At 46.9% G+C, this 18,679-nt stretch overlaps 3 protein-coding genes across 3 annotated transcripts in view; 1 reads left to right on the plus strand and 2 right to left on the minus strand.

Moving 5' to 3' along the window:
- GABPB2 (GA binding protein transcription factor subunit beta 2) overlaps nucleotides 1–8,504 on the minus strand; it is a 57,958-nt gene extending 49,454 nt beyond the window's left edge. Inside the window, exon 1 of the mRNA XM_014584160.2 lies at nucleotides 8,391–8,504. The gene's annotated coding sequence lies outside the window, so the exon portion shown is untranslated. The remainder of the gene's footprint in view (nucleotides 1–8,390) is intronic.
- Nucleotides 8,505–8,562: 58 nt separating this feature from the next.
- Nucleotides 8,563–18,679, plus strand: part of CDC42SE1 (CDC42 small effector 1) — a 20,396-nt gene continuing 10,279 nt past the window's right edge. The window contains exons 1-2 of the mRNA XM_006168434.3: nucleotides 8,563–8,699; nucleotides 15,440–15,506. The gene's annotated coding sequence lies outside the window, so the exon portion shown is untranslated. The remainder of the gene's footprint in view (nucleotides 8,700–15,439; nucleotides 15,507–18,679) is intronic.
- MLLT11 (MLLT11 transcription factor 7 cofactor) overlaps nucleotides 9,986–18,679 on the minus strand; it is a 12,669-nt gene continuing 3,975 nt past the window's right edge. Inside the window, exons 2-3 of the mRNA XM_006168433.3 lie at nucleotides 17,816–17,888; nucleotides 9,986–11,268 (exon numbers count right to left, since the gene is read on the minus strand). Coding sequence (XP_006168495.1) covers nucleotides 10,990–11,262 — 273 coding nt within the window. The 5' untranslated portion in view covers nucleotides 11,263–11,268; nucleotides 17,816–17,888 and the 3' untranslated portion in view covers nucleotides 9,986–10,989. The remainder of the gene's footprint in view (nucleotides 11,269–17,815; nucleotides 17,889–18,679) is intronic.

The raw sequence follows: 18,679 nt of genomic DNA on the forward strand, positions 1-18,679 counted from the left end.
TCCCTGTCTCTCTCACGTGTGCTTCGTAAATAAAGAAAAATGTTTGTTTAGTAGTAGAGATAAAATTACAGCAAACCTTTTTATAGAACACAGATACTTCATGGGACCAGCAGGTGGCATGGTGGTTAAGGTGCTGGACACTCTCACATGGCCAACCACGGTTCTAGTCCCGGACCTGGCAGCTTCCTTTATCCCTTTCTCTCTCTCTCTCTTTCTCTCTCTCTCTCTCTGTGTATGTCTCTCTCTGATCAAATTAAAATGAATGAATAAATAAAATTAAATAAATAATCATTTTTTAAAAAAAGAACACAGATACTTCACATTTCTCAGTGATTTGTGATCCTTTCATAATATCAAAACAGGGGCCAGCAGGTGGCATAGTAGTTTAGGTGCTGGACTCTCACGTAGCCGAACGCAGTATGAGTGCCAGACCTGGAGACTTAAAACTCATGCTGGATACATCTGCATGTGCGCCCCAAATCCCAAGAGGAGAAGGGACTGCGGCATGACCATCCCTCCTGGGGAATGATTTCTCACTTTCTGTCTCTCTCTCTCTGTATCTCTGGCAAGCACATATGCGGTATAGCAAAAATCTCTTAAAAAAAAAGAATATCAAAACCATGTTTCAGGTCTGGCCCCACAGTACAGCGGTTAAGCTCTGCACAGAGGGAGCTGGACGCATATGGCCAACCAGGTTTGAGTCTCGGCCCTGGTGGTTTGAAGAACAAGCTGAAACCCAGGATCCTGACAAGATGGAGAATTAGAAGGAAAGGATTATGGTGTGATCAAGCACAAATGAGGTTTTCTATTCCTCTTTCTGCCTAGTGTGTGCACAGTTGTGTGTGCATATGCACACGTGTGCCTTCTGACATAAAAAGAAAAAAATCCAAACCTGTGTTTCAACTTAATTACCACTAATAGATAAAAACAAAACAAAATTTTAGAGGGCTTATTTATTTCTTGCATGAGTGACAGAGAGAGAGAGAGACGGTAACCTCAACAAGGTCTTGACATTGCGGTTCACCCTCAGCTTCACCCAGTACTCATCGTGTGCAGGCACATGCAGGGCAGATGCAGGGAGGTCTCTGCAAGCAAACCCAGAACTGCCTGTGTGGGTCAGCCTTAGTGTCACGTTTTACCATGCACCACCATCTGGTCCCTCTCATTCTTTTCTTTTCTTTTTCTAAAGGGCAAGGGCAGCTGGTGGTGTGGTGGTATGTGGTTAAGGCAGCTGGATCCCACTTGGCCAACCACATGGCTTGAGTCCCAGACCAGAGGCTTGAGAAACACGCTGAGCATGTGTGTGTGCATGCCCGAAAGCCAAAAAGGAGGAAGAAGTGGAGAAGAGATTGTGACCATCTCCTATGAGGGGTACTTTCTTTCTGTCTCTTTCTCCCCCAAGCAAGTACACACATATTCTGTCAAGATTTTTTAAAAAAAAGGGGGAATTTGTGTCAGCTGGGTGGCGTGTGGTTAAGGTGGTGAATTCCTATATAGCCAGTTTGAGTCCTGGGCTTGGCAGCTTAAAACTCATGCTGGATTCATGTGCATGTGTGCTCAAAATCCCAAGAAGAGAATAGAGGAGAAGGGATTGTGGTGTGGCCTTTCACTCTAGGAGATGATTTCGCACTTTTTGTTCTGTCTCTCTGAAGAGTGCATGTGGCCTATATAAAAAAATCCCTCAAAAGAAAAAAAAAATTGGGGGGACCAGCAGTTGGCATGATGGCTATGTCGCTGGACTCGCCTGTAGTCGACCACGGTTTGAGTCCTTGGCCTTGTGGCTTAAACTTACACCGGGTGCGTGTGCATGTGTGCCCAAGATCCCGAGAGGAGAATGGAGGAGAAGGGATTGCGGTGTGGCAATCTCCCTGGAGGGTGATTTCTCGCTTTCTGTCTCTCTGTCTCTTTCTGGTGAATGCATACCCCCCTATGGCAAAAACTTCTCAAATAAAAAAAGAAAGAAAGAAAGAAAGAAAGAAAGAAAGAAAGAAAGAAAGAAAAAAAAAATTGGGACCAGCTGATGGCATAATGTTTACATGGCTGGACTCCCACGTAGTCAACTGTGATTCAAATCCTGGACCTGGCGGCTTAAAACTGGCACCAGGCGCATGTGTCTACGTGCCCAAAATCCCAAAAGGAGACTGGAGAAGAAGGGATTGCAACTTGGCCATTTCCCTGGGAGGTGGGGGTGATTTCTCACTTTCTGTCTCTGTTTCTCTGGCAAGCACATGTGCCCTATAGCAAAAACCTCTTGGAAAAAAAAAACCATGCTGCACACGTATGCATGAATGCACAAAATCCTGAGAAGAGAATGGAAGAGAAGGAATTGCAGGGTGGCCATCCCTGCCAAGGGCATACTTCATCACTTTCTCTCTGTCTCTCAGGCAAGCACATGTAACAAAATCTCAAAAAAAGAAAAGAAAAATAATGATGGGGAAAGCAGGTGGCAGGGTGTTGGACTCCCATATGGCCAATCACAGTTTGAGTCCGGGATCTGGTGGATTTCTCTTTCCTTCAGTCTCCCCCCCTCTGGTCAAACTTAAATAAAGTTAAATAAAATAATTCTTAAAAAAAATAAAAAGAGGGAACCAGCAGTTAGCGTAATGGCTATGTCGCTGGACTCCCATGTAGTTGACCACGGTTCGCGTCCCGGACCCGGTGGCTTAAAACTCATGCCGGGCGCATGTGCGTGTGTGCCCAAGATCCCGAGAGGAGAATGGAGAAGGGATTGCAGCGTGACCATCCCCCTGGGGGATGATTTCTCGCTTTCTGTCTCTATGTCTCTCTCTGTCTGCCTGGCAAGCGCATGCGCCCTTTAGCGAAAATCTCTCCAAAAACAAACAAATAAATAAATAAATAAAAAGAAAAAAAAATGAGGTGAGGGATCAGCCTATAGCCTTGCAGCTAAAGGAGCCAGATCTCATGTGGTTGACTACAGTTTGAATCTCAGCCCTGACAGCTTAAAAATCACTCTTGGTAAGGGAACCAGCAGTTAGCGTAATGGCTATGTCACTGGACTCCCACATAGTCGACCGCAGTTCGCATCTCGGACCTGGTGGCTTAAATCTCAAGCTGGGCGCGTGTGCGTGTGTGCCCAAGATCCCAAGAGGAGACTGGAGGAGAAGGGATTGTGGCGTGGCCATCCTCCCTGGGGGGTGATTTCTTGCTTTCTGTCTCTATGTCTCTCTCTGTCTGGCGAGAGCACGCGCCCTATAGCAAAAACCTCTCAAAAAAACCACAAACAAACAAAAAAACAGTCAGATGAGGCCAGCCTCACAGCAGTGGTAATGCACTAGTCAAGAAAAGCCAGATCCCACATGGCAACCATGGTTTGAATCCCCAGCCTGGTCAGTTTAAAACACATAGTGGGCCAGCAGGTGGCGTGGTGGTTAAGAGTGCTGGATTCCCATTGGAGTCCTGGACCCAGCGGCTTGCTTTCTCACTTTCCCTCTCTCTCTCTCTTACTCTGTCCTTCTCTGGTCAAATTAAAATAAATAAATAAAATAAATAAAATAAAATAAATTTCAATAAAACAACAACAACAAAAACACATAGTTTGGGGCCAGCAGGTAGTGTGGTGATTCGAGCATGGATTCCCATATGGCTGACCATAGTTTGAGTCTCAGACCCTGAGTCTTGAAAATCACAACAAATAGATAAATAAATGAATAAATATTCAACGACAGAAACAAACCACGTGTATGCACATGCGAGTGCCCATAATCCAATGGGATGGACTGAAGGAAGAGTACCGGAGTATTGTAACAAAATCTCAAAAAAAGAAAAGAAAAATAATGATGGGGAAAGCAGGTGGCAGGGTGTTGGACTCCCATATGGCCAATCACAGTTTGAGTCCGGGATCTGGTGGATTTCTCTTTCCTTCAGTCTCCCCCCCTCTGGTCAAACTTAAATAAAGTTAAATAAAATAATTCTTAAAAAAAATAAAAAGAGGGAACCAGCAGTTAGCGTAATGGCTATGTCGCTGGACTCCCATGTAGTTGACCACGGTTCGCGTCCCGGACCCGGTGGCTTAAAACTCATGCCGGGCGCATGTGCGTGTGTGCCCAAGATCCCGAGAGGAGAATGGAGAAGGGATTGCAGCGTGACCATCCCCCTGGGGGATGATTTCTCGCTTTCTGTCTCTATGTCTCTCTCTGTCTGCCTGGCAAGCGCATGCGCCCTTTAGCGAAAATCTCTCCAAAAACAAACAAATAAATAAATAAATAAAAAGGAAAAAAAATGAGGTGAGGGATCAGCCTATAGCCTTGCAGCTAAAGGAGCCAGATCTCATGTGGTTGACTACAGTTTGAATCTCAGCCCTGACAGCTTAAAAATCACTCTTGGTAAGGGAACCAGCAGTTAGCGTAATGGCTATGTCACTGGACTCCCACATAGTCGACCGCAGTTCGCATCTCGGACCTGGTGGCTTAAATCTCAAGCTGGGCGCGTGTGCGTGTGTGCCCAAGATCCCAAGAGGAGACTGGAGGAGAAGGGATTGTGGCGTGGCCATCCTCCCTGGGGGGTGATTTCTTGCTTTCTGTCTCTATGTCTCTCTCTGTCTGGCGAGAGCACGCGCCCTATAGCAAAAACCTCTCAAAAAAACCACAAACAAACAAAAAAACAGTCAGATGAGGCCAGCCTCACAGCAGTGGTAATGCACTAGTCAAGAAAAGCCAGATCCCACATGGCAACCATGGTTTGAATCCCCAGCCTGGTCAGTTTAAAACACATAGTGGGCCAGCAGGTGGCGTGGTGGTTAAGAGTGCTGGATTCCCATTGGAGTCCTGGACCCAGCGGCTTGCTTTCTCACTTTCCCTCTCTCTCTCTCTTACTCTGTCCTTCTCTGGTCAAATTAAAATAAATAAATAAAATAAATAAAATAAAATAAATTTCAATAAAACAACAACAACAAAAACACATAGTTTGGGGCCAGCAGGTAGTGTGGTGATTCGAGCATGGATTCCCATATGGCTGACCATAGTTTGAGTCTCAGACCCTGAGTCTTGAAAATCACAACAAATAGATAAATAAATGAATAAATATTCAACGACAGAAACAAACCACGTGTATGCACATGCGAGTGCCCATAATCCAATGGGATGGACTGAAGGAAGAGTACCGGAGTATGATCAGGCCCTGTGAAGGGGTGCTCTCTCTCTCGCTGTCTCACTACATGAGCTCTATCATGAATAAAGAAGAGAGTACAATGTTGAAAAAACAACCCTTTTAAAATGATTTATTTTTATTTTTTTTTGCTATTGGGTGCGTGCCTTGCCAGAGAGTAAGAGACAGAAAGTGAGAAATCACAGCCCTGCAGAGGGTGGCCATAACATAATCCCTTCTCCATTTCCCTCTCAAGATTTTGGGAACACATACACAGGGCCCAGCATGTTTTCCAAGCCGCCAGGTCCGGGGCTTGAGCTGAGGAGTCAGTCCTGAGAGAATCCACTGGCTTAACCTCCATGGAACCCACTGGCCCCTCCCCCACCTCATTCTTTAAACAAGCCTAGAAAAGCCTTAATGACTTTTTTTTGTTTGAAGTTCTGCCTTAGATCTCATGCTCTCACCCTCCCTCCCCAGGAAGACAGAAACACAGTGAGAAGGAATGTGAGAAATCACCCCACAGTGGGGATGATCACGCTGTAATCTCTTGTCCCCCATTTTCCTTCCGGGATCTTGGATACACACGCAGGTACCTGGCGTGAGTTTCAAGCCACTGTGTCTGGGCCTCTAACTGTGGTCGGCTATATGTCCAGCGACGTAGCCCCTTAATTCTGACTATACTGAAATATATATAATTAAACTTCAGGATTAGAATGGAAACAGGGTGAAGTGTTCATCACTGGGTACATGAAATGGTTTCCTGTCAATGTTTTTCAAGGCTCTTCTCTCCCCGTGTTCAGTTATTTTCGAGTTATCCTAAAGCATTATCTCATGTTTAAAAGTAAAACGGGAGCCAGTTCCAATAGTGCAGTGGTTAAGCCCTGTGCACAGGGACTGAATCTCACATGGCTGATCAGGATTTGAATTCTGGCCACAGTGGTTTGACAAACGCCATACGCAGGTGGAGAAATAGGGGAAAAAGGATTGTGGTGTGACCACATCCCACTGGGGGTGCCTTTCATGCTCATGCCCTCTGGTAATAAATAGATAAATAAATAATTTTTGCCACAGGGTGGGCGCCACCACGCCCAATAAATAAATAATTTTTAAAGTAAAAACGTACTGGGACCAGCAGTTGGTATAATGGCTACATTGCTGGATTCCCATGTAGTCGACCACAGTTTGAGTCCTGGACCCGGTGGTTTAAACTCATGCTGGGCAGATGGAAAGTGGAGGAGAAGGGATTGTGGCATGGCCATCCCCCTTGGGGGGTGATTTCTTGATTTCTGTCTCTCTGTCTCTCTCTGTCTCTTTCTGGCAAGCACACGAGCCCTATAGCAAAAACCTCTCAAAACAAAAAAAAAAATAAGATGTACTTAAAAAAATAAAAAATTCCAAAAGGCCATATACTTGCCAAAGATACAGAAAGACAGAGAGAGAGAAAGCACTCCCCAATGGGGCACAGTCAGGCCACACTAAAGTCTCCATCTGGTTGGGATTATGGGCACTCACACACATGCACCTGCTATATATTTTTTTTTTCCTTAAATTTTTTGAGAGATTTTTGCTATAGGGTGCATGTGCTCAGAGAGAGACAGAAAAAGAGAGACAGAAAATGAGAAATCACCTCCAGAGGGGATGGCCAGGCCGTAATCCTCTTCCTCTATTCTCTTGGGATTTTGGGTATGCACACATATGCGCCCAGTGTGAGTTTCAAGCCTCCAGGTCTGGGATTCGAACCACAGCTGATCATGTGGGAATCCAGTGACATAACCATCACACACCCTCAACCTTATTATTATTATTTTTTTAATCTGCTATAGGGCACATGGGCTCACCAGAGAGAGAGAAGGAAAGTGAGAAAACAAGCCACCAGGTCTGGGATTCAAATTGTGGTCAGCTATGTGGGAGTCCAATGCCTTAATGGCCATGCCCCCTGCTGCCCCCCACACTTAATATGTTTTCAAGCTGCAGGGCTGGGATTTTCACTGTGGTTGGTCATGTGGGATCCAGCCTCCTAAAATACATTTTTTATAAAACAGCATTGGGGGTGGGGGGGCTGTGCCATTCTTCCAATACCCTGTCAGTGCTGGCAGAACCCAGTAGACAAGAGGTGTAGCCTAATAGACTAAAGAACATCCTATCATGTGCCGCTCTGTGATCACTAACAAAAGTAAAACATTTTCCCTTACGGGATGTATTTCCACTTTCCCTATATATTATATAAAGTGAGGAAACAAAATCTGGTCTAACTTGCCTTAGCCTAGGATTTTGGAGATGAACAACAAACCCACTCCTAGTCGCAAACATGTAAGAAACGTTGAATAAGTATGTCTGAATGTGTTAAGTGCTTGAGCTCTTAACAACAAAGTGCTCTATTATCAAAGAGTAACTATTTCATTTATATAAGAATCTGCGTGGTGCAGTTGCTCCTCATTGTTATCCAAGTGTGTATGAAAATAGATGCTTAAGAACATCTCTACTGGACTGGGTGGAGCAAATGATCAGATGTAAATATGGCTCAGGATGGCCAAAACTTGTGTTAAACTGTTAAAGAGAAGCCACAAAACGTCCTTTTTCATTGCCACTACAAAGAAAGAGACAGAGGGAGAGACCCTAGAGAGAGGCCCTTCTTGGAAGGACAGAAGAGTGGATGGCTTCCGCTGGCTCAAGGAATCCTGTTAGAATAAGAAAGCGAACAGAAAGGAGAATTGCAACAGAAGAATCCACGGGCTGAAGATCTTTTCGTTTTGTGCCTCGCACACGTCCCCAGGGAGCCGCCAGCTGCACAAACAACCGTGCCAGGGTTGGAGGGAGGCGGGGTCCTGGCTGCTCGCGTACATCAGAGCTCACTGATCATCCTGAGGGTACTGCTGGGGCCAAGAAGGCTCGTTTCCTCTCTATTAGAAATCCTCCCATTTCTAATACCAACGTTCTGTCTTTCTGCAAAAGGGGAGCTCCCTCGGGGTAGGGAGCCCGTCTCAGCCGAAGGGCAGCCCCCGGGCCCGGCTCCGCGCCGCCCCCTGGTGGTCACCCCGGGGGCCTCGTCTTCCCCGGGTCCAGCTCCCCAGCCCCAGGTCTTACGCCCACCCCCTTCCTCACCACCTCCCAGTCCCCTCCCCCTCCCCCCGGCAGCATCCCCTTCCTCTCCGTCCCCCCGCCGCCCCGCTCGGGGCGCACCCAGAAGTCCGGGGCTGGGCTGGGCAGGGCAGCGGGCGCGTTCTCACGGCACTCGCCACTGCAGCCCTGACGCCCCCGGAGCCCACGCATCTCTCCTTCCCCCTCACCTCCTCGTCCGGGACGCTGCCGGCCGCGCTTTCACCGAGCCCGCCAGTTTGGTCCCGTTTCCTTCTCTAGTTAAGACTCCCTGTCAGTGGCGGTCACTTTGTGGCCTTTTCATGTGTGCATTTTGGGGGCCTTCCCCCCCCTCGTGGAGCAATGGAGGCACCAAAATGGCGGACGCGGAAGTAACGCCGTAGCGGCGAGGCCGCGGGCGGAGGAATCTGGGGGGAGATGTCAGACAGCGCACGCCTCTGAGCGCACAGGAAGGTGGTGCACCCCCGAGGCTCCTTCCTTTCTACTGAAGGCCTGTCGAGGTAAAAGCGTGTCTCCGAGGCACCCTAGGCGGGACTACTTGGCCAGGCGGACTGTTGTCGGTGACGCGCCGGACGTGCCGTCTAGTCCCGGTGGGGGCCGGGCCCTGACGGTGGTTTTGGCGGCAAGAGGCCGGCCGACCTCTGCGAGGCCGAGTCGCTCCGGTAGTTCGCGGCCTCGGGCTCGGCGCTTCTGCCGGGGGGCCGCGGTCTGCCGGAGGTCAGCGTTCGGGGTGCCGGGGAAACCTCGTCCCTGAGGGCAGCCGTCCGGGCCGCTCCTGGCTGCGCGCGAGGTGGGCGCTGGTGCCCGGCGGACACGGCTCCGGCCCGAGCGTCAGGACCCCTGGACAAGGCCCTGAGTCATCCCGGGGGCGGGAGCTGGGAGAAGGTGGGGCATGAGTTTGCGGATTCCATTAGTCACTTGGTTTACCAAACAGTTGGGCTCCATTTCCATTTACCGGTTGCCATGACTGGAAGACTGAAAAATCAGGAAAACCCCTCCAGACTTATTAAAAACAGAAAGGGACAAATCATTAGCTTACCCGTCCTGGCCTCCACTAGACTTTGGTGATCGATGGTGAGCCTTCAAGTCCTAGCATTGGCATGTCTCCCTAGCCTCTAAGCTTCTCTAGATCCCTTTCGCGTTGTCCCTAAAGTATTCGTGGTGTACTGCCCGATCCTGTCCAGATAGGATCTTGTCTGGTTCCTGTTTACACCCCCTTATGCTCAGTCCCTTTCATATAGTAGGTACCCAAAGTATTTCCTAAGTTAGTTTCAAATAGGTGTTAGGAATAAGGTAAATTATACATAAGTAGAATTACATGGTTAATTTGTTTATTTCTTGGGCATCTAGAATTACTGCCTAAAATACAATGTTGATAGTGGGCAAGCGCAGTGGTTAGTAGCTTTCTAGCTACTTTACCTCTCTGTTCAGGCTCAAGTTCACCATTTAGTGTATAAATACTATTCACATCATTCTTCCTCAGAGTTGAATAGTAGAAAGTTAAGATGTGGGACCAGCAGGTGGCATAGGGGTTAAGGCCCTGGACTCCCACTTAAGTCCATCATGGTTCGAGTCCTGGCAGGTTGAAACATGCTGGTCACGTGTTGGTGTGCGTAAAATTCAGAGAACTGTGGCGTGGCCATCCCCCCAGGGGTGATTTCTCACTTTCTGTCTCTGTAAGTGCACATGACCCATAGCAAAAATCTCTTTAAAAAAAGTTAAGATCAAATAAATTGTATGAATGTGACAGCAAGGCAAAATTCTGAGATCTATACTGCTTCTTTGTGAAGAAACAAAACTAGACTCCAGTCCTGGGGTTGAATGTCTTTATTAAATAAATGAATAGATGGCAGCACAAATCAGCAGTAGTCATTTTGGAAGGAGTGGGGACATGGTATGTAGGGTCAAAATGTATTATAATTGTTCATTTCATGGTCTCAGGGTGGCTGAAGATGTGTGCCCAAGGCCCATTGGTCAGTATTAAATACTGCAGATGCAGGAGGGTGAGACTGAAACTGAAAGGACAGGCCTTTAGAAGACTGAATCAAAACCCTTCATATGAGTCAGCAAGATTGCATCTCAAAATTTGAAATCTGGTTTTCGTCAACTAGAATTTAACCCACACTTAGTAGCCAAGTTGTCAAATTCTGTTGACTCTAAGGAACACCTTTTGAAAAAGAGCTTAACTATTTCAGAAATGATTCAGTACTTTTCCCTGTTTTGATGTTACATGATGTATTTTTTTCCTCTTATACCTTTATCAATAATTTCTCTGAGAAGAGTCTTAGGAGGAGCAAAGAGTCTTATCACTTAGCAGATGCTCTCAAAACTTCCAAGGTGTTCATCAACACTAAATACTTGAGTTTACTGGCCTGCAGCAGAAAATTAGGAAGGTTTGAGCAATCTCTGATGCTGATGAAAATGGACTGAAAAAACAAAAACAAAAGCAAAACAGTCTTCCATTTTGTAGTACTGCACTATTCTCCGGTGAGCCAGTAAGGCCTGTTTTCTGGAGTTAATGTTTGGGGGGGAAAGGAAGAATCCCTGTGACCCAATACTCCATTTCTTGAACCCTTCACTTTGCGGCTCGAGGGCTTTTGAGAAAAATGGAGTAAATAAATAAATACATACATACATACATACATAAATACAACTCAACTCTGGCAGATTGATCAGCACCACCAACACAATAGAGGGGAAAGAACAAGATTAAAATGGGAAAGGGGTAGAAAGGAGGGGCGTGAAAGGGAAGACAATGAGGGAAGGTGGTGGGAGAGAGAAGTCTTGGCCTTAGAGCAAGTCCAGTTCGAAGGAGTGGATGCTGGCGATGGGAGCTCTCCAGAAGTTGAAGGTGCTGTACTCAAGGAGGGCATCACCTTCTGGGGTTTTCTCCTGCTCTGCTCGAGTTGCTTGCCCGGTCATTTTGCCAACGCCGCTGTCCTCGATCTTATAGGTGGATGTATCTGATAGACCCAAGCCTTCCAGCTCCGACAGGTCCAGTTCTGGGATGGGCATCCTCCAGAAAAGAAAGGAGCTGTACTGGCTACTCACTGGGTCCCTCATAACTTCCTGGAAAGAAAGCACTTCGTCAGTCTTCATGCTGCAGCCGTCTGTGTGTGGCCCCTGGCCTGGGCTTACTGAGAGGCTCCATGTCCTCATTTGCCTCTATACATAATCCAGGTTCCCTAGCACAAGCTTCAGGAACTCTCCCGCTTTTACCATTCTGTCACATCCTAACGTCTCCCATCTTGGAATGACTTATTTGCTGCCTGTTGATTGCACTGAGTCAGTGACCTTAAGTCTGATTTCAAAGCTGTCTAAAATCTGGCCCCACTTGTTTTTTTTTTTTTAATGAAATGGAGTGGGGAAAAAGTATTTTTGACATAGTCTTGTCATGGTTCTCCTCTCTTGGCCTCCCAGGTGTGTACCTAAATACCTACTATACTAGCCTATGTAGGTTGGGTATCCCATAAGGCCTCAGTCATCACACAGCGACACCTTCCACGTGCACCACTGCAGCTGTGGCCTCACTCTTAGCAGTAGTATAGTCTCACAGTAATCCTCACTCCGGTCTTGCTTAACTCTCTTCCCCTTAATATACTTCCCAAGTTTCAAGACTCCAAGTCCCAAGAGGGACCCTCCCTAAACCCCAAAAAACTGCTGTTATATTTACAAACACATAACCTTTTTTTTTTTTTTCATGATAAGCCAAAAGGTCAGTGCCTCTGAAAAGACCTTGCATGACATTTCTGCTCTCTGTTTTCCCTCATGCCTTCTAAACCCTGCTGTAAACTTACATCTTCCAGGTTGACTTCTAAACATTTACTCAGCTCCACCTACCCTGTTTCCTCCAGCATCTTCCCCAACATCCTGTAGATTTTTTTTTTTTTTTGGAGAGGTTTTTAGCTATAAGGTGCGTGCGCTCGCCAGAAAGACAGAGACAGAAAGCAAGAAATCACCCCCCCGGGGGATGGCCACACAGCAATCCCTTCTCCATTCTCCTCTCGTGATCTTGGGCACACATGCACATGCGCCCAGCTTGAGTTTAAGCCACCTGGGACGTGACCCACAGTCGACTACATAGGAGTCCAATGACGTAGCCATTACGCCAACTGCTGGTCCCCATCCTGTAGAATTTTACCTTACTATATCGGTTTGGGGTTACAGATAACTGTTAAGTGTTTTTTATGTATAAGGATGGTCTTAACTCCTTCAACAGCCTGGGAGTTTCCCCAAGTTGTAAAAAGCAGTCTACTGAGGCCAGCAGGAGGTGTGGTGGTCAAAGGCACTGGATTCCCACATGGCTGACCAGACCTGGCGATTTGCTTTCTCCTTTTCCCTTTTTCTCTCTCTCTCTCTGGTCAGATTAAAAAAATAATAACAAATGGGAATTAAGTAAATAAATCTTTTTAAAAAAGCCTACTTTCGGGAATCAGCAGTTAGCGTAATGGCTATGTTGCTGGACTCCCACGTAGTCGACCGTGGTTCGTGTCCCGGACCCCGTGGCTTAAAACTCACGCCAGGCGCGTGTGCGTGCGTGCCCAAGATCCCGAGAGGAGAATGGAGGAGAAGGGATTGCAGCATGACCATCCCCCCTGGGGGGTGATTTCTCGCTTTCTGTCTCTATGTCTCTCTCTGTCTGTCTGGCGAGTGCACGTGCCCTATAACAAAAATACTCCCCCCCCCAAAAAAAAAGCCTACTTTCTTGGTACCAAAAGTACTAGACTTTGCACACCAAGGCAATCAAAGCCGCTAGTTAATTTTCCTTCACTATTTTATTTTTTTAACAATTGTTTTAGGGGGCCAGCAGAAGTCATGGTGGTTAGAGGTACTGGATTCCCACATGGCCAACTGCAGTTTGAGTCCTGGATCTGACAGCTTGCTTTCTCATTTTTTTCTTTCTCTCTCTCTACCTCTCTCTGATCAGATTAAAAATAATAATAGCAAGGGGACCAGCAGTTAGCATAATGGCTATGTCGCTGAACCCCCCATGTAGTCGACCATGGTTCGAGTCCTGGACCCAGTCGCTTAAACTCACGCTGGGCGCGTGTGCATGCATGCCCAAGATCCCAAGAGGAAAATGGAGGAGAAGGGATTGTGGCGTGGCCATCCCCTCTGGGGGGTGATTTCTTGCTTTCTGTCTGTCTGGCAAGCGCACGCGCACTATGGCAAAATCCTCTCAAAATAATAATAATAACAAATGGAATTCAATAAATAAATATTTTGGGGGCTGGCAGGTGGTATAGTGGTTAAGAGCACTGGACTCCCTATATGTCTGACCGTGGTTCGAGTCCCAGACCTGACGGCTTGTTTTCTTACTTTCTCACTCTGTTCCTCTCTGGTCAAAATATATAAAGTTAAAGGGACCAGCAGTTAGCATAATGGCTATGTCACTGGACTCCCATGTAGTCAACCGCAGTTTGAGTCCCGGACCCAGTGGCTTAAACTCATGCCAGGCGCGTGTGCGTGTGTGCCCAAGATCCTGAGAGGAGAATGGAGGAGAAGGGATTGCAGCCTGGCCATTCCCTCTGGGGGGTGATTTTTTGCTTTCTATCTCTCTGTCTCTCTTTGTCTTTCTGGCAAGCGTACATGCCCAATAAGAAAAAAAAAACTCTCAAAAAAAAATATAAAGTTAAATAAAATAATTCTTTAAAAAAAAAAAAAGAATTGTTGGGACCAGCGGTTGGCATAATAGCTATGTCGCTGGACTCTCATGTAATCGATCGCGGTTCGAGTCCCAGACCTGGTGGCTTAAACTCACACTGGGTACATGTGCATGTGTGCCCAAGATCCTGAGAGAAGGGAACCAGCAGTTAGCGTAATGGCTATGTCACTGGACTCCCACGTAGTCGACCACGGTTCGCGTCCCAGACCCAGTGGCTTAAAACTCATGCCGTGTGCGTGTGTGCCCAAGATCCTGAGAAGAGATTGCGGTGTGACCATCCACCCTGGGGGGTGATTTCTCGCTTTCTGTCTCTATGTCTCTCTCTGTCTCTCTGGCGAGCGCACGTGCCCTATAGCGAAAAAATCTCTCCAAAAAAAAAAAAAAAGATCCTGAGAGAAGAATGGAGAAGGGATTGCAGCGTGGCCATCCCCCCCAGGAAGTGATTTCTCGCTTTCTGTTTCTTTCTGGTGAACACATGCGCCCTACAGCAAAAACCTCTCAAAAAAAAAAAAGAAAAGAAAGGTTTTATCTAACTTTTTATTTTAATTTGACCAGAGTGACAGAGGGAGAGAAAGAGGGAAAGTGACTTAAACTGTGGTTGGCCACCTAGGACTCCAAGGCCCTTTAACCACCATGCCACCTGCCGGCCCCTTAAATTCTTTTCTTTACTCACGATGCAGCATGCGTGTGCATGAGAAGAATGTGTGTGTCAGAGATGAGTCCCTCCATGGTGTCTAGTCACACTGTGATTCTCCAGTCTTCTAGCCTGGCATGTCCTAGGAACTCATATTTATGTCCCGTGTGGGCCTGACTGGGCCTGGGGTTCAGACCGTGGTCACCACGCAGGACCCAGCCTCTCCCGACAGCACACTGCTGCTTTACCAAGGAGCTGTCCTTTCCTAGCTCTTTAATACAGTGAATAATCTGCCACTCCCATCTCACCACAGATAAGCCGTAACTGTGTTTCTGTTTCCTATGAAATAAAACCCAAGTGCTAAAATAATTCTATGCTCTAACAGGATCTTTTTTTCCTTTCATCTTAATTCTGGAGTATAACTGATGATAGAGCAAATAGATCAGAAATTCCAGTTAAGGAAGTAAAATTCAGATTGGAAGAAGGTCCCTTAACAGAATCAGATACTTCTCTATGCTTTAATGAGTAGTTCTATCACCTTTATCAACCTGCTGATCCTACCCACACCCCGCCTGATGTTAGATGACTGCTATCGTTCCCTGCAGCCTCCACCCTAATCCTTCCTAGCCAACGGAAGGGGCAAGAAGTATTAGTTGAAATGTTCCCAAGGAAGCAGAAAGAACATTCCACTGCCTCCCAAAATAGAATCCCAAGTTTCAAAAGGCCTTTCTCCAGCATACCCCATTGGCTCTCAGCAGGTCTCAGATGCCTTAAAATAGCTTTCAGAATGCCTGTGTGTCATGTGAAATGCCTCTGTTAAGACAGACAAAAGGCTTGATCTCTATCATGGTCATGTGTGAGTATGGGGGCTTTGCATGGGAAAGTTGCTAGGACGGTTTTAACGTTAAAAGCAGATTCCATGTTGTTATTTTTCTTCTTAGGTTTCCAGCTCCAAAATAAACCCTGGGAACTGAGGATTACTCAGCAGAGAAACTGCTTAGAACGAAGGTGATGCAGGGACTGGAGCAGGGTGGGGGAGGCTGTTGGAGAGGTGAAATCATCATCCTATGATACTCAGCTCTGATCAGCTCCATAGTAATTTGCAGGGACATGCACGCCGAAAGAGAGCTACAGAAAGCAGTTGTACCTATTAACCCACGACTCCTGTTTAGGTTTAAGACTAGGGAGATCCTAAGAAGCAAACCTAGGAGTCAGTAGTGTTACTGGCTTCTGCCTACAGGGATTGTCTACTGTTATTTTCCTAGCTAGCTCTTTTTTTTTTTAATAATTATTTTATTTAACTTTTTTTTTTTTAATTAATTTGCCCCGAGAGGGAGAGAGGGGGAGAGAGAGAAAGTGAGAAAGCAAGCCACCAGGACAGGGAATTGAACCGTGGTCGGCCATGTGGGAGTCCATTGCCCCCAGCCACACCCACACCACCTGCCAGCCCCCCAGCTAGCTTTTATATCCCTTCCCTTACATTGTAAGAACAAGCTCAATGAAGTGCTGGGCACATAGTGTGCTTTCTTTAAAAGATAGAATCATAAGGGGAAACATAATCGAATTTTAAGCTAGAAGCTACCCTCGAAATTATCTAGTGACTTGTAAAGCTTTCTAGCCACTTTGTGCAGGGCCCAGGTCTCCCAATTCCTAGTGTGATCCTTTTGTATTGTACATAGGGAGTTGCCAGCAGCTTTCTGTGCCAGTATTCTCAAAACCTGCAAGAATTTTTAGTTCTTGAAGTGCACGTCTCTTGCCTGCGGGTTAGGTGTTGATTATTCCTGTGATTCTGAATTCAGTGGTGAAAATACAAAAGGCAGTAGAGAGCAAGCTAGAATCTGAGAAAGGGAAAAGGCTGTTGGACAAACTGACTCCTTTTCTTGCACCCAGAGCATGTATAAAAACTGTCCAAACAGACTGTCTGGCAGAGCTATCTTGCAATTAAAAAGGAAAAAGCTAAAGTAAATATTATGAAATATTAGTGCAAAAGGCCTCAAATCTCTAGCTGTGCCATTGATCCCAAGATGTAACCAGAGTACCAAATGTATACCTGAAAGACACTTAAACTGGCATATGTGGCATTCGAGTCAAGAACATAAAGTAAGACTACATAGAAAATTAAAGCTAAAATATCAAAGGGTATTTGCTAACATTAGTAATGAAAGTTTTGATTTAATATAGTATGGATGTAACTCCTAAGACCTCAAAATTTGACAAAAGGCTCCCTTCCAGCTAGCTTTCCCTCCGTTCCTAAATGCTTTCTTCGCATACTTCATCTACATTTGCCATCTCTTTTATTTATTTTAAAAGTTTTAGTACCTTGTATCACAATATATGCTTGATACTTCCCACTAGCCTTCATCTTAACAATGTCAGATGTTTTAGGCGAAGGTAGCTTCTAAATAATCTGTCAACTTATTCTTAGAGATACATGATTAGCAAATGTACAAGTTGACCAGATAGTCTGAGCCACCTAGACACGCCCAGATACCTTTGTCCAGAACCCTCTGTGGGAATCTGAGGCCTGCTGCACCGGGCCTTGCTGTGTCATGCTGCCACCATGGGGGTGGGAGGTGGGGAAGGATGAGGGTGGTGGAGGAGGGGAATGGAAAAGCTCTGGCATCTCATTACATGCACCTACCCCACTCAGAGCTTGGGTTTTCCAATTAGCCATGTCCTTCTGCTTATTCTACTAAACTGCGAATAGGCATTCCTTTTCCAAAAATCTACTCCCATACCTAGCTCCTCGGGCTGTACAGATTTCAATATGGGATCTCGATACACGGGCCCCCTCCTTTCCTACCTAAAGCTGCCTTTTTCTTTGGAGCAAAGATTTGATGGGGAGCAGACAGTTAAAAGGTCAGGACTACTCTAATATTTCATATCCCTCCTCCCAGAACTCCCATCTTCAGAGACAAAAAGAAGACTACAGGAAAAAGAAATAGGAAACAGGGAAGTAAAGGCCAGAGACAGACAATAGGACTACAGATTAGTCAAATAACTGGTAGAATAAATTACATAGCTTGAAAAGGAAGATCTAGATAACCAAGATATTCAGGCAATAAATGATAGGAAAATAAATCCTCAGAAATACGGAGGTAAGCGCTGACGATAATGAAATGAAATGGTTAGGAATGAGTGTGTGCAGGTAACAAGATCTCAGTTTAGGGATGAAAAATGGTGAGCGAATACCTCTTCATTGTTCATAGCGCCCCCTTCTCTCTTGAACTGCCCCCCCCCATCCTTATGTGCGGTCCCCAGTCAGAAGCTGCTTCTGGCTTTGCAGCCTCCTGCTCCCCACCCCCAGTTTGGCTTACCTGTTATCAATGAATTACAAGCCTCTTCTAAAGATGGAGGGACTGCCTCAGGGGCTCCGGGGTCTGCTCGGGGCTGCAGGAGAAGAAAGCTGTTGGTGCTTTGACGGCTTTGTCCTCGCAGTCTCTCTCTTCTGTGACTGAGTCTGTCGGCTCGGTCTCCCCCTGCAATGCAGCCCCTCCTAAGGCGGGCGGAAGGACTCCCCGCCCCCTCCCAGCCTGACTCGGCTAATTCAAATGATAGGTTCCAGAACGCTTTAGGGAGGGGGAGGAGAGAAGCATCTCGGTAGGCTCGTCGGTCTGCACAGTTATTCCAGCACGCCTGTGCTCACTGGGGATACGATAAAGAAATAGTTCATTGTTCTCTAATTTTAGTTTGATATGAATTAAAAATCTCAACTCCAAGCAACAATGGAAAGGAGGAGGAGTGTCCCTTTCTTCCCTAACTTAAGGACTGCAGGTTACTAGGTGGTTTTGCGGATCAGAAAAATGCCCCACCTCTTCCCCAGCCCTGCCCTCGGCCGACTCGCCTAGGCACCCTAACAATGGGTACGTTAGCCTAGCCCCGCTCCAGCACGAGGGACTGGGAGACTGAGGAACCCCTGTGAGTCTCCGAACTGTTAGATCTGGGGCGCCGGGGGACTTCGCTTCGTTCTGCCCCGCCTGGCGTGGCGCGGAAGGGCACGTGCGATTCTGGGGGACCCCGCCTGACTGCAAGAGGTGACCGCACTGCCCAAGTGGCCCGACTGGGGCGGCGGCTCCCAGGGTCTGCGGAGGTCTGCGGAGGCCCCCCTCGGCCCGCTCTCGTTGCAGTGCCTCGTCTGTCCGGGGGGGAGCTGTGCGCTCGGCTCCGAGCCCGACCGGTTT

Source organism: Tupaia chinensis, unplaced genomic scaffold, assembly GCF_000334495.1.
Source record: "Tupaia chinensis unplaced genomic scaffold, TupChi_1.0 Scaffold145814_1, whole genome shotgun sequence".
NCBI classification, from domain to species: Eukaryota; Metazoa; Chordata; class Mammalia; order Scandentia; family Tupaiidae; genus Tupaia; species Tupaia belangeri.